The sequence below is a fragment of the Aulonocara stuartgranti genome, assembly GCF_965226115.1.
Source record: "Aulonocara stuartgranti genome assembly, chromosome: 19".
In the NCBI taxonomy this organism is placed as follows: Eukaryota; Metazoa; Chordata; class Actinopteri; order Cichliformes; family Cichlidae; genus Aulonocara; species Aulonocara stuartgranti.
Genome location: NC_138955.1, coordinates 16,945,851 through 16,970,956, shown reverse-complemented (window position 1 = coordinate 16,970,956; position 25,106 = coordinate 16,945,851). Strand labels below are relative to the sequence as shown.

The 25,106-nt window shown below is 39.3% G+C and overlaps 1 protein-coding gene and 1 long non-coding RNA gene across 2 annotated transcripts; both read right to left on the bottom strand.

Annotated features, from left to right (window-relative positions):
* Nucleotides 1–13,322: 13,322 nt before the first annotated feature.
* Nucleotides 13,323–16,732, bottom strand: LOC309694834 (uncharacterized protein; the record flags this gene model as incomplete). Its single annotated transcript, XM_082515077.1, has 4 exons — nt 13,323–13,871; nt 13,961–14,054; nt 16,428–16,451; nt 16,659–16,732. The coding sequence occupies 4 exons, from the start codon at nt 16,730–16,732 to the stop codon at nt 13,323–13,325; spliced, it is 741 nt and encodes a 246-aa protein (XP_082371203.1).
* A 5,251-nt stretch (nt 16,733–21,983) lies between these two features.
* Nucleotides 21,984–23,819, bottom strand: LOC309695971. Its single transcript, XR_014273276.1, has 3 exons — nt 23,531–23,819; nt 23,234–23,341; nt 21,984–23,115 (listed from the first exon to the last, which is right to left on the bottom strand). It is a non-coding gene; the product is annotated as an uncharacterized lncRNA (long non-coding RNA).
* Between the last annotated feature and the right edge of the window lie 1,287 nt (nt 23,820–25,106).

Genomic DNA, 25,106 nt, shown 5'->3' with positions numbered 1-25,106 from the left:
TCAGATCTTACTTAAATTTAGAAAAAGTAATATAATTTTGTGGCTCCACTCACACCCAAGTTGAACGGAAGTGTTGGGGTGGAGATTTTGGCGCTCAATATATGTGAAGTTCTGAGAGTCAGTTAAAAAAGTTGGAGTGAGACACAGAGACCTCTCCTGTCGTTATTACATACCTCCACAATTTTCCTTTTCATGGAACAAAAATCATACAACGGCTAACACATTTAAATTAGTTAACTATCACAGTAGAAGACCATCATGAAAGTTTTTTTCATTTTAATAACAGGTGCTATTAGTTACACTACAAATCAAAAAAGCAGGTTACCTGTTTTTCAAGTATCTTTATGGCTGTGATATTGCAGCTATACTCTGGGTTCTACATTATGATCAGTCCAGTCTTTTGTGGAGATTTAAAAGAAAAATCTTTATACAACTGTTATGTTATATTTGCAATTTCTGTTGGTCTTGGACAGTGCCATTGGGGTGTGTTTGTGTGGCTTCCTGCTGACAAAGGGTCATCTCCCCTCACCCCCGTATGTGGCTTAGCTTCCTCTAACAGTTTACCGTATACAGCACAGGTGAGGACATAAAGGGCAGGAAGTAAAACATCCTCAATAAAAAAGCAGAACCCTCACATAGGATGTGCCTAGTTACACTATAGTCCTCCTCACCATTCAACAGGTTGGGGAAGGGAAACAGAAACAGAAGAATGTCTTTGATCCTACAGTTTAAGGCAAGGCTTAAATTTAAGTACAACAATGACAATATTTAACAATTTCAACCTAACAGATATCATTCATGAGAGAAATGTTTGAGATTTTGTAATGTTTGACTAATTACATAAGAGAGTTACATAATTTTTTTAAATGTCAGGGAGTCAAAATGACCCCCTGAGTGGTTAAATTCTTAAAAATGGTTCCCATCCTCTACGGGATGATTTTCAGCTCCAACCCGGAGGGCGGTGCACTGTTGGACGGACCAATCGGAGTCTGCGCTGCGGGACTGTTTTGATCACGCGGACTGGGAAATGTTTCACGTGGCTGCTAGGGACATTGATGAATACACAGACTCAGTCTGCGGATTTATCAGGAAATGCGTGGAAGATGTCGTCCCATCCAGAACAGTTAAATCCTTCCCAAATCAAAAACCCTGGATTAACGGAGATGTTCGCGCGGCACGGAGCACCGCCTTTGCCTCCGCGAACACATCGGACTACAAACACGCACATTACCAACTCCGGAAGACGATCAAAGCAGCCAAACGTGAGTACAGGGACAGGGTGGAGCAACAGTTTGACAACCCTCGGAGTATGTGGCAGGGACTAAACACGATCACAGACTTTAGAGGGAAAACCAGCACACCGCAGACCACGGCCTCTCTGTGTGAGGATCTAAACGTATTCTACGCTAGATTCGACACAGCGAACACCATGAGACCGGACAGTGTGCGCACCGCGGATGACGTCAGCGCGCACACTGTGTCTGAGGAGGATGTGCGGAAGTGCTTCAGGAAGGTGAACGCACGCAAAGCTACTGGTCCGGACGGAATTCCCGGCCGCGTCCTCAAGTCATGCGCGGCTCAGCTGGCTGGAGTGTTCACGCACATCTTCAACCTTTCCCTCTCTCTGTCTGTAGTCCCAGCCTGCTTCAAAATGGCCACCATCGTCCCTGTACCCAAATCCTCCACCATCTCCTCATTGAACGACTGGCGACCTGTAGCCCTGACCCCCATCGTAAGCAAATGCTTCGAGAAGCTGGTCAGGGACTTCATCTGCTCTGCACTACCCGACTCACTGGACCCTCTACAGTTTGCATACCGCCATAACAGGTCCACTGATGATGCGGTAGCCCTGACACTACATACTGCCCTGTCACACCTGGAGAAGAGAGACACGTATGTGAGAATGCTGTTTGTAGATTACAGCTCAGCATTCAATACCATCGTTCCCTCGAAGCTGGACAGGAAACTGCAGGATCTAGGACTGAGCAGCTCCCTCTGCAGCTGGATCCTTAGCTTCCTGTCTGACAGACGCCAAGTGGTCAGACTGGGCAGCATCACCTCATCCCCCATCACACTGAACACTGGTGCTCCACAGGGGTGTGTACTGAGCCCTCTCCTGTACTCACTCTACACCTACGACTGCACGGCCACTAACAACTCCAACATCATTGTGAAGTTTGCGGACGACACTACAGTGGTGGGTCTTATCACCAATGGTGATGAGACGGCTTACAGGGAGGAGGTCAGCGCCCTGACCCACTGGTGTCAAGTCAACCATCTCACCCTCAACGTCGCAAAGACAAAGGAGTTGATAGTGGACTTCCGGAGGTGCAGAGAAGTACACACCCCCATCACCATCAGCGGCGCTGCTGTGGAGAGAGTGAGCAGCTTCCGGTTCCTTGGCGTACACCTGGCTGAGGATCTTACGTGGTCAGTACACACAAACAAAACAGTGAAGAAGGCGCAGCAGCGCCTCTTCTTTCTCAGGAGACTGAAAAGATTCGGCATGAGCCCCCGCATCCTCAGGACCTTCTATCGCTGTGCCATTGAGAGCATCCTCACTGGATGCATCACCACCTGGTATGGCAACAGCACCGCCTACAACTGCAAAGCTCTCCAGCGAGTAGTGCGGTGCTCTGAACGGATAATTGGCGGTGAGCTTCCCTCCCTCCAAGACATCTACAGGAAGCGGTGCCTGAGGAAAGCGGGGAGGATCATCAAGGACTCCAGTCACCCCAGCCATAAACTGTTCAGACTGCTTCCATCAGGAAGGAGGTTCTGCAGCATCCGGTCCCGTACCAGCAGACTGAGAGACAGCTTCTTCCATCAGGCCATCAGACTGCTGAACACTTCATAGACACCTCAGCTTCACTACTGGAACTTTAACATTATGCACTCCATACTGTACAGTAATGCCACTGTTTTGCACATGTCTCACTCTGTATATTTTATTTTATATATTTTATTTATTGTTTACTCTATTTAATTTGTAAAATATGTGCACACACACACACACACACACACACACACACACACACGTAGAAAAATATTTAGTATACACATCCAGAAATGCATATACTATTATATATTGTACATATATTTATTAGTTTCAGATGTAGCCATTCTTGTATTTTGCTTGTTTACATTATTGTATTTGCACAACTCTGTTGCTTGTGAAGCTCGCACACAAGAATTTCACTCACATGTGCTGTACCAATGTACCTGCACATGTGATGTGACAATAAAAGTGATTTGATTTGATTTGATTTGAGCTTCTTTCCTCAGGACGGAGGGTTTTTTTCCAAGATGCAGGACGAAAGCATTATACAAACAGCTTTGTCCCTGTTGCTGTCACTGAATTAAATAAGAATTATTTTTGTTTTCAATTTCTAGTATTAAGCCTATTCCAATTTATTGGCTACAGGATTGAGTGCGGTCAATAGAAAAAAGCTTGTAGCTTTGCAATTTGGAGTTGAGCCAGTTAAAATGGGAAGCAGGCCAAAGGCAAGCAGCAAGTTCAAATCTGAGAAAGATCAATATGTCACACATCAGGATACTTAGGCAAATGGCTGAAAACCCATTTTCAAAATGAGCTTTCCACTATAATAAACTTTTTCATTGTACTTCTATTCCTGGAGCTGACTCCCTTGCCATCATCATGGAGGATATTTCAGTAGTGTAAATACACCTGGTAGTAGATGGGGAGCATGGACAGTGTACATTTTTTTTGTTCTTTTTTTTTTTTTTGTATTTTGTACAGAAAATGTCAGGACATCTAAAAACCACACTGTGCTAAATAACTGAACCTACACCTGACGCTATGGCTCATCATCATCTTTTTCACCATGATTATCTTCTTCATCATCTTCAACTGAACACACACCAACACTTACAACCTCCTAAACTTTACTCCTGTGCACCGTTGGTTCTGTTTCTTAGTTTAAGAATTTTTCTAGTTGCTCTATATCTGCTACATTTTAATAAAACATGTTCTGTTTCCCTCTCTTGACATTTTTCACACTGGCCTGTATTATGTTTTCCCGGAAGCTGCATATTTGAGTTTAATCCTGCCTAACCTTGTCAGGCTTTGGTTGAAAGGACCCGAATGCAAACTCACAGGCAGGATAGAGAAAAAAAAATAACCTTTTATTCACGTTGAAGGAAGAAAACCTTAAAAAAATAAAAAATAAAAACATCCCTCCAGAGGAAACACAGAAGCAAAGGAAAGTCCAGAGTAAACATGAAGGCAAACAATCAGAAAAAACTAGTGAGACTAAAAGAAGCTGAGCCTATATATACACCAAAGCACACTAAGGACAATCAAGGAAAGGGGAAACCCTTGGGAAACAAACAACAGCTGAAACTCAGTTAACGAGACGGAGGAAGTAAAATTAAATACGAGAAGACACAAGAAACAAAGGATACCATGATAAAACAGGAAGTCGCTTTCTAAACGTGGATACAGTTTTTAGACTGTCTAAACTCTCTCTAAGGTGACGTAAGAGAGGCAGAACTAAACAGAAGAAACCAGGAACGCATGTCCAACATTAACATAAAACAGAACACAAGGTAGCAAGAACTGAAAGCTACAAATCTTAGCAGTAAACAGACAGAGAAATAATGAGCTAAGAAATCCAACAACACTAGAGTAAATTAATCTAAAAACTATGAAACAATGATAGACCTACTCTTAATCCAGAAAATATAGTTTTCATTTTGTCTTGACTCAGTGCGCTTTTTCTCTGAATTTTGTATGAGTGTCTTCCTTTTGTCCTTGTGTCCCATTTAGTTTTTTCACTTCCACTTTACTACAGTAAGTGCCAACTCCACCTTGTCATGTTTAATTGCCACCATAGCCAAAGTATTTCATTTCCCTGAATTCCCTGTATTTCGTTTTCCTGAGCTTTCTTTATTTCTGATTCTCAACCAACTAATTAATCCATTTTTTTTCCACCTTATTCTATAGACACCATGAAATAGTGATAAGAATTGCCTTCTTTTGATAACATAACTAAGCCTTTCCACTTTTATCTTCTCCATTACTTTCCCTAAATGAGAAGTTAGAAGCATTGGTTTGTAACTAGTGCTTTTACTTGGGTCTTAACTTGGGTTAAGTTGGGTTTAACTATTGCAATTATTATTGCCTCTTTCTATCTGAGCAGTAGCCTATACCTTCCTGTCATATTCTACTGTAGAAACCTAAAAAAGGTATTCTTTCTTTTTTTTTGCCAAGCTGATGTAGGATAATCAGTCTTTCCCTGGGGAAGTCATCTGTATGCCTTTAAGTATGGTTTTTAATTCTAAATCTATTAACAGAACATAAAAACCTTAATCAGTAAAGTTTTAATTTTAATTTTATTAAACTCTTTGGCCAGCATCTCTACAGTCTGTAATCCCAATCTGTCATTTCTGTTGTTCCTTGACCTACCAACACTGGATACTGGTATTGTTTCCTGACTCCATTCATTCTCTTAAGTCTGAATTGGTGTAATTCTGCCTAAAATGCTGCAACACTCCAGTCAGAAGGCTTTTAGCTTTCATAACACTTTCACTCAGCACTGTGCGAACTTGGTAAGAATTTATCAGATTTTCCCCAATTACGAGTTCTTTGAAGCTTCCTGAATGCTAGAGTTCTGTCTTTGACTCTATTAAGGCACCAACTTTCTCTTTCCTCTTCCTATACTTTTTGGCATTGCTTCCTCCTCTACATTTATCAAAGTTCAGTGAACATTTTATTTATATGATCTATGTCTCCATCATTTCTAATACCATATAGCCCATGCCCAACTTTATGCTTAAATACACCCTGCTGAACCTTGTCAAATTTCCACCTTCCCTTCCTCCCTACTCATTCAGTTTTCATCTGTTAACCTTACTCTACAAATAGTGGCACAATGGTCAATAGCTGATAGATGTCCCGATATATTTCCCATTTCCCAGCGATGTCTCTTGACACTAAAGTTAAATCCGGCACAGACTCTTTTCTGAGGGGACATTAATCTGGGAATGTGCCTTAAAGGGTATTGAGATTGGGCCAAAGTCTGCATAACTGGGTTGCCACTGATGGGTCAAGATGGGTCAGTGAATAGACAGACACCAGTCCCTTTAAAGTTTATTGTAGCAGACAGAAATGACAAAAATAACAGACTTTAATTTAACCAGCAGAAGACTTATCTGCAACAGAAGGGAAGATTTAGTGACTCCAGAGAGCAGGCAGAACAGTATCCAGAGCAGGCAAACGAAGGCTGGCACACCTTGGAGGATTTCTAAGTAGAAGAAAAGCAAGGCTGGTAAGTACAAAAATGAGTAAAAACATTAACTAGTTTAGCTTTGACTACTTTAGGGAGCCTAGGGATACTAATGCATAGACCATAGCGGCAATCTGGCAATGAGTGGATGACTGAACTGGGGTTTTAAACTGCAGGTAAGCGGATGATGATGCTTAACAGGTGCATTAGCTGAGGATGAGAGCCCAGCAAAACAACCACACACCCCTGATATTACAACCATACCACACTTGCAGAAAGAGAAAGATATGAAAACATTTCTACTGACCATACTGAGAAAGATTTTTGGCCTTGCACATAAAGCTGAACCATGCTAAAACACAGAATGCATATAGCACATGAGAGACTACAATTACAAACAAACCTTTTGTCTTCAGTTCATGAAAACACATTTTCTGTCTCTGTATCCATCAAACAGTTAAATACATTGCAGTAATTAGTAAGTTGATATATTGCTTTAAAGAGAAGGAAATATAGTATAGTGATAAATGATGTGGCGTGAAAACAAGATAAAAGAAAACAAGGATAAAGGGTCATGTGACGAGCTTGATGGCACAGTGTGATGATTTGACTTTTCATGACCTCTTCCTGGAGATTTACAGGAGAGCTCTCCTGCATTCTTTCATTGTCACCATCTACTTTCTGAGTTATTGGCATGAATCAGATGATTGAATTACCTCTTCAGCATGCCATCAAATTTGGCCTGGTAACAAGTCATTCGTCTGATTCAGGTGTGTTGGAACAAGGATGCATCTAAAAGCTGCAGAACAGTAGCTCTCAATAACTGAAGCTGGACTGTTGGACACCCCTGTTTTAGACGAAGGTTTCTGCTCCAAGTGCAAAACAACATGGTTTAAAACTTGTTATTGTTTTTGTTTTGTTAGTAGTGAAAATGTGCATGTGAAGATGGATGACTCATTACTGCAGACCAAATCTGCCTATGGGGACAAACAAAGAAACCTGAAATTAAACCTAATATTATTATTTTGCTTGTTTAGTTGTTGTTGTATAAACTGGGTGTAGACTTAAGCGTTTGCGGTAGTAATATTGATGCATATAAAACTGATATTCTGTGTTTTCATCATGTGTTATTGTTTTTACTAAATCAATAGTTCCTTCAGGACTTTATTTATTTATTTATTATCAGCTAATAGTAAAAATGTTAACTAACTTTTGCAATTCATCAATCAAATGAGTAGAAAAAAAATTCAAAATTATGAGCAGTGTACTTTTCCAAGTCATCTGGCCTCTAACTTTGGAAGCACAAAATGCGTGACTAATGCACACCATGTCGGCTTTTAGCTGGTGTTAGGACATGTAATAACATTTAGAAACAAATCTATGCAGTAAAGGGTTAAATATTTGGCTCTTTGAGAATCAAATTTTGCCTGATGATGTTTTAACTGGCAAGTCTATGTTTACTGTCTTTTCTTATATGGTGTTTATAAACATTATAGTTTATGATGCTTTATAATCTTATAAACCCTAAAGGTCAAACAGGAAAAGGGATTAGAAGAATGAGAAAAGATAATTTTAAAAATAAGAAGTGACAACAAGCAGATTTGGGGAGGAGAAATAAAGTGAGTGGAAAAGCGAGAAACCAGGAAAGAGGCAGAAAGAGCCAAATTAAATGGATTAGACAGCTCATTCCCCCTTAATTCCCTTATCACCTCCTCCCACAGTGGATTGGGTTGCCACAGCAATGTTTACATGACCCCATATCCTGCTGAAGCCAAAACAGGCATGGCCCACATTATGCTAAATCTCCCGTTTACCTGGAATAATCCTGCCAGACAAACAGTCTGCAGCTTGCTACCTGGAAGTCAAGAGGCTGATGGGAGGCCACTGGCTAATGGAGAGGAAGATCCCATCTTCTTTTGTATTAAAAGAAAGAACTAGGAGGGTGGTTGTCAACATAGGTTATCTCACTCAGTTTTGTGTCTTTGTTCCCAAACTGTCTCTTGCTATGAAAGCTGAATACAGGCTCTAAAAAGAGTGTTTCAAGTAATCCACCTGTTTTTGATCCTCTCCTCATCTGCTGCTGCTTCTAACATGTCTCTCCTATTTTCATCTCTTTTTTTCACTCATCATCTCCCTCTTATTCTGAGGTGTATCAGGATTAAGTAATATGCTATCCTGCCCCAAAGCAGGTTTATGAAGGGATCTTTCAGTCCCTCTAAGATCAAACAACTCACCAGTTCTCTGCTTTTTCATTGGGTTTTCCTTTTGGGGTTGGTGTCTTGTTTTTAGTGGCTTCATTTACTAATTAAATACAGTTACAGTTTGTTGGCTACCTAATCTGGATAGTGCTATCCTCTTTATATATTGCTGTATTCTGTATTTTTTTTTTCTTCTTATTTGTAGCTGTAACAACCCTTCAGCAACCATATCTAACTATCTAAAAACTAAAATGTGACGTTTTAGCGTACACAGTTGTACTTATCAAATCAAAATCAAAGTATAAATCAATAATTTATACTTTAATTGCATAATAATTACACTTAAAAAGCTATAAAGAGCTGATTAGGTTAGTATAGGTGTCCAGTGACTTATTTCTAATTTCATTTAAGCATGAGGAGAATTTAAGGAATAGCTGGTCAGAGACACAGATGCTATTCATCCTTCAAAGAAGTCCTCCCAGTTTACTCAATGATTGTAATTTTTAAAGGCCGTTTTGTGTATTTGTTATTAGGCCACAAATGGTAATAACACTTCCTGACTTTGAGTCCAGTCTCCTTCTATTTTGCTTCTTCAGTTGGGTAAATGTTGGTCTTTTCTTCTTTGGGGTGCCGTAAATGCTCTGCCAATATTTATTTTATTTTTTGTTTTCTTTTTACTGGTAATCGCTCACACCTCCAGCTTTCTTTTTCATTTTATAGTTTGCCAACCAGTAACTCACTGCTTCCACTAAATGCTATATAGTGTATAAATGGTATCATTAATTTTTTATGGGAACCTTTAATCGCACCTTATTGCTTTGGGATACACATATGACCGTCAGTCTAATGACTAAATGGACAATCATCTTCAATTTTAGCACCTTAGAAATAATATATTATTAATAAACTGTTCTTGTTATTAATATTTAATGCTGTTAAGTGTTATGTCCCCTAGACACTAAATCAATTTAAAATGTCTTATTTGCACTACTGTGTGCATATACTGTAGTCATATACTGTCAAGTGTGCACAGTCTTGCTACAGTAAGTCTGCCAAGTCTGGACACAACATATAGTGTTAGTCAAATAGTGCAGTAAATAAACTCTGATATTGTGTGTAAATCTTTAGGCACCCGATAGATGAATATAAGTTATTCACCCTACATGACAAGAGTTGCAAAGAACCTGGTAGTAAAAAAAAAAAAAAAAAAAAATCAGAAAATGCACTGAAAAGCAGAGAGCACAGGTAATCAGTAACCTACTTTGATATCTACGGTCTTCACTGGACTTACTTTACTGACAGTACAGAGTGCAGAACTGCAAGTATTAAGAAGAGAACCAAGCAACGAGTTTTCAGAAACAAGTAAACCAAAATTGTTTGTTGGCACTAAAAAAACCAAAATCTTTGCAGATATTTTAGAACAATATTCAGTGAAAGATTTTAATTAGCACTGCCCACAGTAACCTTGTATATTAGCATCCTTAGTAACAGCAGGTGATCACAATTTTCTCATCTCTGAAGTTCTTAATTACTTTGAAATTATGCAACACCAGCTCATACCCTCAGGTCCAGTTTTCTCTCAAGCAAATAATCATCCTTGCTTTTGAATTTAACTAGCATACAGAAGAGATTATTTAGTGCTTTGTGGCTCAACGCATTTATGAAAAGGGACCTCTCGTTCAGAGTAAGAGGTTTATTTAGCACAAACAATGTAGACAAATAGAAAGAGATGTAAAGGCGGAATTGCAGAGAACAGGGGATATATACTACATAAAAGCTTTGACAAGCCAGTTTTGCAAAATACAATGTTTATTGAAGTACATATAATAACAGTTATACAGCAGCACTGAGGCTGTTGAAGCAATAAAAAGGATCACAAATAAATTACATTTTAAGTTCCCCCCGGGCATACGTGTCTGTGGTGTAGCTGGGGTTTATGAAGAGACCACCATGCAAACTACGAACCAACAACAGATTGCTGGGAAATCTGCCACAGTAAGTCTGATTTGCAGCAGCTTCAACTTGTAACCTGAAAGAGTTCACTGAACGTCTACTAATTGTTTTGGTGCCATATCCCCAAAGGGACTTTTAGCATTAAGATGAGGAGCACTCATCTTATCGGTGTGGTGGTGACAGTAGGCAGATATTCCGCTTGGTTTTTAGACCTTATCATACCAAATGTTGACAGCTGCAGCAGGCCACAATGTTTGACCTTTTAAATAGCAAATGGCAATGAAAAGAAAATGGCAGCATTACTCAGCATGACTCCCTTTTATTTTCTTTTACTTCTCAGAATAAGAAGTAAAATAAAATAAAATAAATAAATAAAAAAAACCCGACCCTAGTCAAGTAAATTTAAGTAAACGTAACAGTTTAGAAAAATGCACTTTTATTGCACCATGTTAATTCACTCATGACCTGCTGTAACATGAATCAAATGGCTGAACTGGCACCTCAGCATGCAGTCTATAAGTTCTATAGAGTCTTGCTAATGACCTACTAATTTTAGGTGTATTGTAGCAGGGACAAATGTAAAAGTTTCAGGACACCAGCCCTCGAGGACTGGAGTTTGACACCCCTGACCTACAGCACAAGCATAAAGTAACTGACATATTAGGAACATCATTTAGGGTTAGCGTTTTGAAGTTACTCTGATTTCTCAAAAGGTTCAGAATAATATTTGTTCCTAATGAATCTAAAATGAAAATTTTAAGTTAAAATTGAATTAATCAATTCTATACTTATCTTATCTACAGGGGTGTCCTGCAGGTTTCAGATGTGTCCTTGATCCAACACAGCTGATTAAAATGGCTAAATGACCTCCTCAACATGTCTTGAAGTTTTCCAGAACTAATCATTTGATTCAGGTGTGTTGACCCAGGGTGAGATCTAAAACCTGCAGGATAACGGTGCTTGAGGCCTGGAGTCCCCCCCCATCTTGGTAGCTGATGTTGTCATAGCTGGCATGTCATGGGTCTGATGCCAGAAATGTGCTGTGTCACTGGTATTATGTGAAAAAACATGTTGGATCTGGAGAAATTAACAAGCCTAAGCGTTTCTCAGATGCTCTCACACACTTGTCTGGTTATGATTCAAAAGATGCTGAATCTGAGAACTGACTGTCAATGCCTTTCACTTCTTAGATGCTGCAGCTACAGAATAAGTTTATGAAATGAAAATAGTCAGTTCAAGTCAAACAACTTGTTGCCAGATCCATCCATATTGGATATTTCGTGTAAAGAGAATACTATGAAGGGAGCTTCAAATGTAAAAATCTAGAATAAATATCCATATCCGTGAGATTTCTTTTGCCAGGGGAAATGCAGACCAAGGTATGACCAGAATAATTATAGAAAGAGAGTTAGAAAAAGCAAAGCAGATGATGTGATCTAGAAGTGTTTAGAAAATTTATATTCCATGAATCTCTGGAAAATCTTTAAGGAGTATACAAATTTAACTGTAGTTTTGTTTGCAGAGAATTTTTATAATTCAGTGAATTATTTCGTTTTGCTGTTTCCAAGAGGTAAGAGTTCAAACTGGCTCACGATGTCATCAGGGAGCACATGAGTGAGTGGAGACTAATGTAAACAGTGTGAGAAGAGAGAGCATAGGTTAGCAATGGCATGCTATGCTTCATGTAAACTCAAAAACTGAAATGAGGGGAAAGTTGCCAAAAGGAGAATGGAGTCATGTCTGTCTAAAGAAGCAACACAGAGGGAAAAGTGAAAGAGCAACTGGTGTGATGAGAATATTAATTGCACAGCGCTGTGTTTCTTAAACTCCATTACTGCTGGAGAGCTGTCACAAAACTATTAATGAGTGCATGATGGAGAGAGAGGCTTAGAAAAGGAAAGAAAACTGCACATGCTGAGCAAGGGAATGGAGGGAGGAAGGGGTCATGTTCCGGATTTGCTGCAGTAATATGATCTTGAGGTGGGAATCAAAGAAAGATTCAGACAGCAATTAAAACTAGATTAACAAAGAACTAGAGAGAGTGGGGGAGAGACCAAGAGACAGAGAGCGACAGATGAGCACGTTGTGGATTTTTAAAAAGAAAACTACAAACCTCTTGCTCAGTGGCAGAAGACTAATGTATGGACCCTTAATGCAAATTTGAGTGAATGTGCATGCTGTTTAATGCTAATATGTTTGTGCTGGGAGCTTATGTTCAGTAGGTACAAGGTGGTGAGAGACTGCTTATTCCTAAGAACAGGTACAGTAAATAGTTGCTGAAGTAATGTTTATTGGTTGTGATTAAAAAGGCATAACTGTAGACTGCAGCTCAAAAAGAGGTCCCAAGCACAGCTATTTTAATAAAAGCAGGAGGAATAGGGATGGGAGCGGGGGGGGCTTTAAACAAACCAATTAGCCAATATTTTAGCAATATTTTCCTTGGAAACTTTGGGTCTTAGCATTTCTGTTAACACTTAAACCCCCACGGATCGCCATTTGGCGTTTTCTACCTTTAAAACCGGGAGAGCAGCCAAATAGCTTTTAGCTAGGCTTTAGCTTCAGCCAAGTGGAAGCTAAATTGGCTAGTCATTCATATGTATATTGGGTCGTTATCTGGGAATTCTGGAGGTAGGGGAGTGGGGGTGTGTGATTGAGGGCGTGGGGGAGCTGCTAAAAGCTGTGCACTTCCTTTTGTGTTTCATCTTGATGCATTCTCAATCATCCAGGGAAATAAATCTCCAAAAGTTACCAACTTGGAGTGTTTCAGTTTGCCATCTTAGGGAGAAATCAACACACATGGGTGTATGTCCTTTGTTGCTGAGATTTATTGATAAAAACAGTACAAAAAACCAACCATTTGTACACATATTTACAAATAATAATAAAAAGTGAGTGAGTACAAACAATTCAACATTTTCAGCAATCACTCACAATCCTGGCACTGCCATGGTATCTGTAGTCTGCATTTACCACATGTGTATCTTTTGCAGTGAACACATCGCACAGTGGCATGATTGTTCTTGCAGTTGTGTTTGACCTGACACGTGGCTCTTTTTCCAGGGCTAGGTGTGGAGGGTTGTGTCCGAAGCAACTGTTCTTTTCTTGCCTTCTTCCCAGCTACATGAGAGCGAGCCAACTCTGTTGCAAGCGCCACCAGGAAGTCCACCCGTCTTTCCTTCGTCCCGGTGCATGCTTGATACAGCACATGTGCATTCAGTGCTGCCATGTCAATCATGTTATAAAACACGGCGACTGGCCAGCGCCGTGTTCCTTTGCGGACAGTGTACTCCCGAACCATCTGGTCCATCACATCCACGCCACACTTTGTTTTGTTGTAAAGGGAGACAGTGTTTGGCTTCCTTTTGGTGGTGTTATCAGTCTGAACCACGCTGTGCATGCTGCTAAGAATATAGACTGTCTTCTTCCGTTTGGCCGCATACGCCGTCAGCGTGGCAGCAGAGGTTGAAAACACCTAAGAAATAAGATAAATTGTTATTTCCATAGCCCTTTTACACACAATGAAACACATAAACATAGAACCACAAAAGACCTGTAACATACCTGAGTGGTGAATTCATTGCGATCTGTCTGTCTAGTGGATTGAGGAATTTCCCTGCGAATCCTGTTGACTGTGCCGAGGATGGTGGTTTTCCGTCTAAGAAGTTTTTGTGCAAAAAAACTACAACAATTTATTCACAGGCAAGGAGTTGGAGCAGCCAATATACTTGCTTTAAGTGTGCATCGACATACAAACTACGTGAAAGAAACACTCTTGTAATGATGCCAGAGCGACAGCAAATTACTTGCAGCTCAGAGAAGCATAATTTCAGCTTGACATACAAGTCAACAGGAGTTAAACACACAAAAAAAAATGTCTTTGGTAAGGTTGGCCCAGCCACAAACGGTAGTGCTTCAGTCAGTAGTGGTTCCATATACAAGTGATATTGTATGTATTACACAATATAGAGAGTACACATAAAGAAGTATGCCCATATAGAGTAAATCAGAGGAAGAGTAAGAGCAGTGTTGGGGAGTAGCGGAATACATGTACCGCCGTTACGTATTTAAAATACAAAATATGAGTAACTGTATTCCGTTACATTTACCGTTTAAAAAGGTGGTATTCAGAATACAGTTACTTTGTTGAAATAAATGGATTACACTGCGGTACTTTCTTGTTTCATTTTGTCGCGGGTCAGGACTGTTTGGGTTTTGTTTGACAGCTACGTTCTGTTGTTCCAGGCGGCAGCGTTACGGTTGCCATGGTTACAGGGCGACGCTCTCTCTCTCTCTGCGACTGTGTGCTTCCTGGGTGAGCGAGCGCCTTTTCGTTGTTGTTGTTGTGCTAAGCTAACAGGCAGAATGCTACAAGCATAGCTCTAAAGCAGGGGTGCTCAATACGTCGATCGCGATCGACCAGTCGATCGCAAAGGTAGTATTGGTAGATCGCATGGCATTAAAAAAATAGATGCCAGCCTATCATCCATCCCGTCACTTGATTGATACAGGGAAGCCAGTCAGATGACAGCAGATTTTTTCTGACGCTTAGGTCGCTGCGCATGCGCAAACAGCGGCGCGAAGTGTAGTAAAACTGACAAGCTAGTCAGCGAGTTAACTCCAATTTTTAGCTCTCGGTTTTTTCTCTTAAACCTGGCCGTCAGCAGCTACTGTCCGGACTATGCATCCCTGGCTGATTCAATTCAGTGCAAGTCATCAGAGTAAACTCAGGTAATGACAAAAAATTTACATAGTTAATTGTGTTGTGAAATATTGGATATTGCGGTTATGCATGTATATACATTGTAGATATAAAGAATCCTCAATATATTTATAAATAAGTATATGTTTTGGATTTTTGTAGTGGGTAGATCATTTTGACTTGGTCATTTTATAAGTAGCTCACATGCAGAAAAAGTGTGAGCACCCCTGCTCTAAAGAATGTAGCATCATGGGCAGTGTAGTCCGTGTTGCAGGGAGAATGGACTGCCATACACGTTATGGGTCTGTGAGCGAGGAGGGAGAAAAAGGGGAGTGGAAAGGTACGAGTTGTCATCAAGGAAAAACGGGAGCTGGAAGCATGTAAATATAATAATAACCACTTCAGCCAAGAAGAGTGCCTGACGAGCCCAGTTGTAAGTAAGCTATTAAGACTTGACTGTACGCCGTGTTCGTGTTTTCCTCCGAAACAATAAGTTCCGTTGGAGCAGTCTTTCAACGCCTCTCTCTGTCTCTCGCAATAAAAGTTGACCCACACAAGTTGACTACTGGTGGTGGTCAGAGGGCCCGGTGGCGCCAGTGTCCGGCAGCCTCGCCTCTGTCAGTGCGCCCCAGGGTGGCTGTGGCTACAATGTAGCTTGCCATCACCAGTGTGTGAATGTGTGCGTGAATGGGTGGATGACTGGATATGTAAAGCGCTTTGGGGTCCTTAGGGACTAGTAAAGCGCTATATAAATACAGGCCATTTACCATTTATATTTACAACAAAGTAAAGCTATTTTTCGGCTACGAGCCGACAGGGACCCCGCCGTATTAGTCAGAGGTCCCTTTACTACAGTTCGGAGTCGCGGACCTTCAGTAATAGTAATAAATCACACAGCAATAGCACATTCACGTTGTTGTAAAAAGCATGATAATATATTAAGTAATCCAAAGTATTCCGAATACGTTACTGTCATTGAGTAACATAACGGAATACATTACAGAATACATTTTGGGGCATGTATTCTGTATTCTGTAATGGAATACATTTTAAAAGTAACCTTCCCAACACTGAGTAAGAGGCATAAGTCTTGGGAACAAAGACAAAAACGTCTCATATTTTTTTGATAAATCAAGGTTGGTAAGTAAGATGGAGCAGAACATGAAAAGCTTTGTAAAGAAGATACCAGTGGTAGATTCAACAATTTAATGAAGACCATCCAAACCTGAGCGAGATAAGGGCTTTAAGGGTGAGTCTCAGTGCTCCTCAGTGCTATACACCATATACTAACCCAGACATAAAAGTGGTAGTAATAAGTCTCCTCCTTGCCTCAACAGAATGGCAATATTGGACCTAGAAAATAAAGACAAATGTAGACAAAACAGAAAAAACTTTAAAGCACAACACCTGAAAAACAATGGAAAAACAACAGAAACAAAACAGCATGGCATCCCTCAGAGCAGTAGCAGCTTTAATATCTGAAAAAATGACAAATTGCATTCAATAGAATGCACTTTAAATTCAAAACCAAATGCAGAGGAAAGGGCAGCTTATACCTACCAGGCCTGCTGAGCTACTACACCTGGACAGAAGAGGAGTGCTTCCTGACCCAGCAGCAACAGGTGACACAACATGTCAGTAATTTCTACCATGCAAACAGCTCAAGTTAGAATAGTTTCAATCCAAAAACTACCAAAACTGAGAACAGTGCATACCTCTTCTGCTGTAGTATACTCACGTGGGGAGGAGAGGTAAACTTCACACGCCAGCACGAACAGGAGACGCCACAAGCAAGAGGCTTCTAAGTGCACAAACAAGTTAGATTAAGCAGAGAGACATCTACAGCTTCTGTGCAACAGGTAGAATTTAAACATGCAGCTGACTAGGCAGCGAGCGACAAAAGACACCAGGAAATGCAACCATCAGTGAGCATAAAGAGACAGGTGACAGAGCCTCCTTATATACTGTGCCCCTGCTGGCAATAGGTCAGCAGATTCAAATCGGGCAAGATTAGATATGGAGAGCAGCCTTAAATCTTCCAGCTACATTTGCATTCCTCCTATTCATCATTTTCCTGTCTCTTAGACAGGATTGCACTATCACTGCATGTCAAAGCCTTGCTTTCTACTCAGAAGAGAACTATGTTTGTCCAAAAGACATTTTATCAGTTAAGTGTTTCCTTCAAAGGTCAGAAACACTGGACATGCCAGTATGTGAAGACTCAGAGCTATGCAAGATTGATTTTAGGAATCACTGCATTGTGTGGTGTCACTTGAAAACTCAACGCAGCGACACTACAGTCAGTCAGTGTAGCAGAAAACAACAAGAGAAAGCTGATCGCTCGCACTTGGCTCCACTTCCTCTCAAACTCGTCACCATACACACACATCTCACGCTGAACTTCACTCTCTTCTGGGAGTGATTTTGTTCACTACTGTGGTCATCAAAACAGCAACGTTATCTACCTAATATCACACAACTGAGGACCAGGACTTATAAGCTCAAGCAGTGCACAAAGTATGCACAAAGCTCATGTTCCCTGGGATTGTGCAGCTAAGCCAATTTATTGCTGTTCCTCACAAAATACATTATCTTCAAAAATCCTGCTCTCACTCATTGCAATCACTTGTTTTCAAAACATCCTCAGTTCTTAATAGGCTGGATTTCACCCAATGCGGAAAACATTCATGTGAGAATTGAGTCAGTGTTGACATGATTGGATCATTATGTCGTTTCTGCACATTTGTCAGCTGCACATCCAGCAGCCAAATTCACATTCTACCACATCCCAAACTTATTATGTCAAATTCATATCTGGGGACCAGGAAAGCTACTGAAGTTTGAAATTAAGTTAGTTTTGTAACACAGTGGTCCACTGTGGTCATCCTGGTGGAAGTAGCCATTAGAGGCACCATAAAGGGGTGCACATGATCAGTATTCAGACAGGCTGGTGCATCCAGTTCTTGTAAGCTCGAAGATGGTGCTGTCTGTAGGCAGTCCAGCTAATAGTTGGATGTCTTAAGCAAAAAAAACCTAGAGAAGTCTCAGTCTGATCAGAAAATCAACAAAATCACATTCCACACTTCTCCATTTTGATGATTTATGAGAATATTCTGTGTAGTTTCTGATCGGTAATCGCAGGATCGTGTGCATACATTAGGCTCTCCTGTTAAATGACTGGCTGGGTAATTGCAAGTATAAGCAGGTGTTTGAAAAAGTGCTCATTAAGTGTGTGCTTCTCATTCAAAGACTGCCACTTCACCTCTGTACTCCTGGAGAATCTCTGCTCGTGTAACAAGGTATCAGAATCAGTAAGCAGGACTTTCTTGTATCATTTAATTTAGCATAACTTCAGGGAATGGTAAATACTCAGTGATGCGCATCTTTCAGCACACCATTGTGAGAATCAGAGTTCAACTAAACACACGTTTTCTTAAATTGTATACCATTTTTTAAAATGCTAAAAAACTGTGCTGAAAATATAACTTTGTTCAAGAGACAAAGTCATGCAAATGTATCTTCTTAGTACAGCGGAAAAAAGGAAAATAATGGCCATACGTGTGTGTGTGTGTGTGTGTGTGTGTGTGTGTGTGTGTGTGTGTGTGTGTGTGTGTGTGTGTGTGTGTGTGTGTGTGTGTGTCCTGGTCTCTATAGTCACTTCTTAAGATTTTGTCTTTGTATGACTAGCACCTCCCTCCCTCTTTACAATGGGAAGGACACAGTGATGACAGACCTAAGCAATAACTCTGCTTTGGAATTCAAAGTGCAGCCACTCAGCACTGAAATTATTTCAGTTTAGCAGAGGATTGCGTTCTTCAAATGTTGCGCTTATATCAATTGTCTGATGAAGTGCTTTAAGCAGAAAAAAAGACAGTAGGTGGGAGCAGGGTCTGATTTGACTAGCAGTATCATTTAAAATCCCACCTTCCTGCTGTATTACTATTCTTCACTTGTACATGCATTAATGTTTCCAATGAAGAAGTGTTTAACAGTGTCTGCCATTGAGGTTGTCACCCTTAAAAAATACAGCCGTTTCTCATTCTTGAACAAACTTAAGCTTGTTTTAAATATTAGCAAAACCCCTCGCTGTCTATTGCCATCCTTTCACTAGTGTTTTTCCACTGTTTTCACTTCAGATTTCACCTCTCACCATGAAATAAAAGCACATGCTCTCTTGTTAAGCGGCAGGTCATCTGAACCTGTAACCTGTATTGGGTTCTTTTCCTCATAACAAATTTACTGTGCATATTAGAGACTTTAGAACAGTCTGTTTCCTCTAATTTGTTACATGTGTTCATGTTTAGCATCTTGAAAAAATCTCATGCATTCATCGTCATGAAATAGCTGACTGATTGCACCAAATCTAAGCTATTTTTTTAACATTCCACAAAGACTGTTTACCTGGATTCATTCCACATATTCATATTGTACACCTTTCCATCTGAAACATGCAGGTGTTCTTTTGAGGGTAATATACATTTGCTTAAATATTATGACAAAGTGGACACATAAAATCTATCTGCAATCTATCAATGATAAGGTTGCAAATCTGTCTACCAACTGTTAAGAGCACATCTACCTTCCAACCATTCCAAATTCATGTTTGAATTCATGTTCATGAATTAATAATATTCTTAAAATATTTCAAAGTTGAAACCATTTGAAACGTGTCTGCTTCTCCACCTCACCTGGGGAAAAAATGCTGTTCAAGTCACAGAGACTGTTGTAGTCAAATAGTTTATGTGCTGCTGAAGTGTGCTCAGTTGTTTTGAGGGCAATTTCATCATTCAGATTGAGTTTTATTTTTGAGTTTTTTTGCATTACCAGACAGCCAGTCTGACATAATATGTAAATGTGATGTGTGGTTATGTGCTTTGGCAGAGCGGACAACTTTGTCTGGCTGGGAAAATGAGAGTAAAAGTTCAGGTACCACTTTACAATAAGGCTCCCCTTATAGATGCTAATAAATAGTTTATAGCTATATTATTAATTAATCTGTAAATGCTTTATAAACCATTATTAATGGTTTATTATGCATTAGTTAAGGGTGAGAAAGAGGAAAAAAACTGACCGGTTTCTTGCCAAATAGTGAGCCAAATGTGTTCACCTATATATTTCATCTAGAGTTGCTATATTAAACATTTCAGACTAAGTTACTATCCTGTAAGCACAATCAGCATTTGTAAACATATTTTTTATCATATAAAATTGTACTTCAGAAATGCATTATAAATATCCACAACTATCAATCGGAGCTTTGTTGTAAAGTGTAAAGCATAAAACCATTTATTAATGAATAATAAATATTTAGAAATACCAGATGGGAGCCTTATTGTAAAGTGTAAAGCATAAAACCATTTATTAATGAATAAAAAATATTTATAAATGCCAAATGGGAGCCTTATTGTAAAGTGTAAAGCATGACACCATTTATTTATGACTAATAAACATTTATAAATGCCAAATGGGAGCCTTATTGTAAAGTGTAAAGCATAACACCATTTATTAATCACTAATAAACATTTATAATTGCCAAAAGTGAGTCTTAAATGTATAATGTCACCATTTATAACACTTAGACCTAAATTACAATCAGTGCTTGAAATAACATTTAACTACTGTCAAAAATGGCAATGTATTGTAAGAGTAACATATGTAACATTAAATGTGTTTTTTAAAACACCAAACAGTCACCCACTCCAAAAAAAGTTCATGCCAGTTCAAAGTGGAAATATTTTTTGTATGTCCTTAAATAAGCGTCCCAGTGGTCCATCAGGGTGTCGCGAACCAAGCCAAGATGACCACTCAAGAACCATCAGGTGTTCTTCCAGCAACTTCTCAGTGCGATTTCCTCTTAGTCTACGGACATGTCCTTTGATGGTCATCCAAGCCCTTTCGATATGCTGTGTATGACTGCCAGATTGAGGATCTACAAACCACCTGCTGTGATTTACAGTGTAATGTCTGTACCCTATGTTTGTCAAAACATTCTTGTAGGCTCTCCGCTCATCACTGATAATGGCACTACCCAACTTAACATGCTATCTGATCAGAGGAACAAGGTGGCGCCTTGATCGTTTTTCAACAAGTTTTAACACGAGCCTTCGCCTTTTGTCTTTAATTCCCATCATTCCAAATACCCATTTCTTCCTTTTCCATGCATTTCCAAAGCATCCACGTGCATACTGAAAACAAAAAGAATAAAATTAAACAGAATTAAAATTAAAAAGAATAAAATTAAATATCTACAAAGAAACATTCAAAAAGATGGTTGCTTCTACTAGGGCTGGGCCATATTATACCGTTCACGGTAATACCGGTATAATGTTAGGCAACGATAGGAAAATGAAATATCGCGATAGAATGGGAGTAAAACGCGCATGCGCAGTGCCTTTGTTTTCATACGCACATGGCCGATTGTTGAGGAACCAGAATTGGTTTGTAAAAATGGTGCAACTTCCGTGATGTGGAACTGGTTTGGTGTTTGTCCGTCAGATACACAACAAAGCACATTTTTTTGCAGAACATGCAAGCGGCCGTTGTTATTGTCGTATTTGTCGGACTAAGATGCTCTTAAAACTGGGAGTAATCTGGGTCCTAAACTCCGTATATTTGACTTCAGGTCAAACAACACTGCAGCATCACTGAGAGTTGAAAACTGTCTAAATTCTTTCATCTTTAATAAAACGATCAGCATTGCTGCTTTACCAGGTGTAACTATGAAGTTTAACTTCCAGGCATCCATGAAAACAAAATGTATTACATTTAACGGAGTTAGAAGTTAGCAGGAAGCTAGCGGAAGTTAGCTCGCTAGTTTCGCTAGTTACCTAAGCATGATATAGCACGTTCTGACTGAGAGATTTCTGAAAAAATTCAAACGTTATCACTTCCAACATAAATGAAGACAGGAAACTAAACAGCAGTGACGTTTGTAGGGTTACTGAAGTTGGGCTAGCTGGTATATAATGATGTGCTACGTGATCGCTAGCGACACAGCTATGTTAGCATAACATAAACAGTGAAGCTGGAGGACGAACACTAACACTTTTCCACTTATAAAAGTTAACGTGAAGGTTCCTAATGGTTAGAGACAAATGCAATCGCATGGCAGGATGCTGTAAACGGACCAAACTTCAGTCAGGAGAACAACTGAGATAATCCATCCACAATACGAGGTTAGTCATTAGTATACTGCAACAACATGGGAATAGAGCAGCTGCCAGAGAATTCAACATTAATGAATCAATGGTACAGAAGTGGAGGAAGCAAGAAGAATGAGTTTAATAAAGTTTGATTTATCGACTGCTTTGTTTCGCTTAATGTGCCTTATAATCCCGTGCACCTTATGGTCCGAAAAATGCGTACTGCACACTGCAGTTTAATGTTGCAAAGCACCTCTTTTTAACTTCAGTGGATATTATACATGGTTATGCTCAGGATATGTCAGCCCATTTCTACTGGAAATGCCTTTGGGTTAAACTTTCAGCAAGGAATTTGCATTTGCACTGTTACATTTTTATAAAGCTTTAATGTACATAAAAACCAGCTTCTTGTTTAAGTGAAAATAAATGGAAGGTTGTCTTTTTGCGCTAGTAATGTTGTGGAGTTGTATTTTGTCTCGCATCAATTATATCGTCAGTTATATCGTTATCGCAAATTTTCAAATATATATCGTGATAAATATTTTTGGCCATATCGCCCTGCTCTAGCTTCTACTAATTTTTTTTACTTATGGTAAAGGTCTCCATGTTTAGAGGACACATTCAGATCTGCATTGATTCTAACAAACCTGTCTGAGAGTTTACCAACCTTTTGCTGATGACGGAGACAGCTTTCATCTATAACCACAAATTCTCTGTCACCACCAAGACGGTGTCCATTGTTTATTCTGTGTCTTTTAATTGCACGTATACAAACATGTCGAATGTGTCTTGCCATGCTACTTAGTGTTCTGGAGCTGCCAGCCACTTCATCATCGATCATATCTATTTGTCTGAGCCTGAGCCCTTGTGAAAATCTGTGATAGAAATTGAGGCAATTATTACTTACTGAGGCCCTAATTTTATTTCACAAGTCTCCTATTGGTGTTCAATTATGAAAGGTGCATTGCTAGTAATGTCTACATCTACATATACCTGTAAATGAACTTCATCCAACTGAAAAGAGATGTTTTTGATTTCTCAAAGAGGGAGCCAGTTCTAATTGTTCTGGAAACTTTCCTATGACTTGCTCTTTTGCAGCACCTGAGAACATATCAATGAGTTAAGTAAAGAAATGGACCCTTAAACAAGAGCATTAATTGAAAAGATAAGCACAAAATTAAGTATGAAGAAAATAATAAAGAAAAGAGGTTAATGCTCCCTCTTGCATTGATAACTGAAATATTTTGTTATATTTACTACATGCACTACATTATCATGCATTATACATACCACATATATTGGTCTTTCTTCACCACGGAAATCATTTTCATCTTATGGTGACAAACAGGACATCTAAGCTTCTTTTTTAGCAGGTGTTTCTTCTGCAGCCATTTAATGAGCCTTAGTGCCTTATATTTAGTTTGTTTTCCTTCTATTCTGGTGCGCAATCTCATTCCCAAAGACATTCTGGTGGAAAAAAAATGAGTAATTTATTTTATTATCACCTCGAAACACCGTAAAATACTCTATGGGAGTCTAGTGCAAATCGGTTCAGAGTTAAAGAACTTCACATGCTATATAAAACAAGCCCTATAATCAAAAATATTCCCACGCAAAAAAGAGGATTATCTCACCTGTTGTAATGTATCTCCGACTTTGTTATGTAGATCTAACCCGCTGGATTCACGCTAAAAAAATATGTTCTGCTGCCAAAGGGAGGGAAAACAAATTTAATTTAAACGCAGAGGAGCTTATACAACCATCCAATCACAGTTAACTTTATTAAGGAAAGCCCCTCCTCTCAGAGCGCGACAGGCAGTGGAGCGCTCTGGAAGGTCAAGCCAAAGGGGCACGAACAGACACACTGAAGGCGCTCGTTCAAGTTGCTGCGCCATGGATGGAGCAGAAGATAAAAATTTGTGTGCGTCTGCGACTTACACAGTTAGCACACGTTCGAAGAGATACAAAAAGCAGAGACTGGATGATCTAGATTGCACTAAGCCAACGACGTCAGCAGTTAGACATGAAGGTGAGTATAATACTAGCTAGCTAGCTACCGAGCCGTTTGGCTGCTAGCTACAGTGGCTAACTAACATCACATAACATGTGAATAGCTCTATTACTATTGGTTATTCCAAACGATTGATATCACTTAGTTGTATATTTTTAGTTTTGTTTATGTGCATCATTAAATTTATATTAAACACCCTGGTAAGGCAGTACACATAAGAATTATTTGCCTTGTTTTAGAAATGTCTGAACCACCACATGTGTATATAACATAATTTTTACAAAGTGGCTTTTTATAAATTCAAGTTGTAACTGTTTTTAATCAATATTTTATTTGAGTTTCCCAAGTTTAGATTATAAATTATTTTAGTATTGTAATTTAATAATTGTTTGTTCTTTAGATTCTTCTTCTAATCCTGCCCCTACTGCAACTGCCCTTCTTAACAAGGAGCGAGAGAAACTGACTTTTCTTAAGCAGAAACTGGAGCGCGACACCCTGGTGGACCACTGGGACGCTTATTTAAGGACATACAAAAAATATTTCCAGTTTGAACCAGTCTGGCATGAACTTTTTTTGGAGTGGGTGACTGTTTGGTGTTTTAAAAAACACATTTAATGTTACATGTGTTACTCTTACAATACATTGCCATTTTTGACAGTAGTTAAATGTTATTTCAAGCACTGATTGTAATTTAGGTCTAAGTGTTATAAATGGTGACATTATACATTTAAGACTCACTTTTGGCAATTATAAATGTTTATTAGTGATTAATAAATGGTGTTATGCTTTACACTTTAAAATAAGGCTCCCATTTGGCATTTATAAATGTTTATTAGTCCTTAATAAATGGTGTTA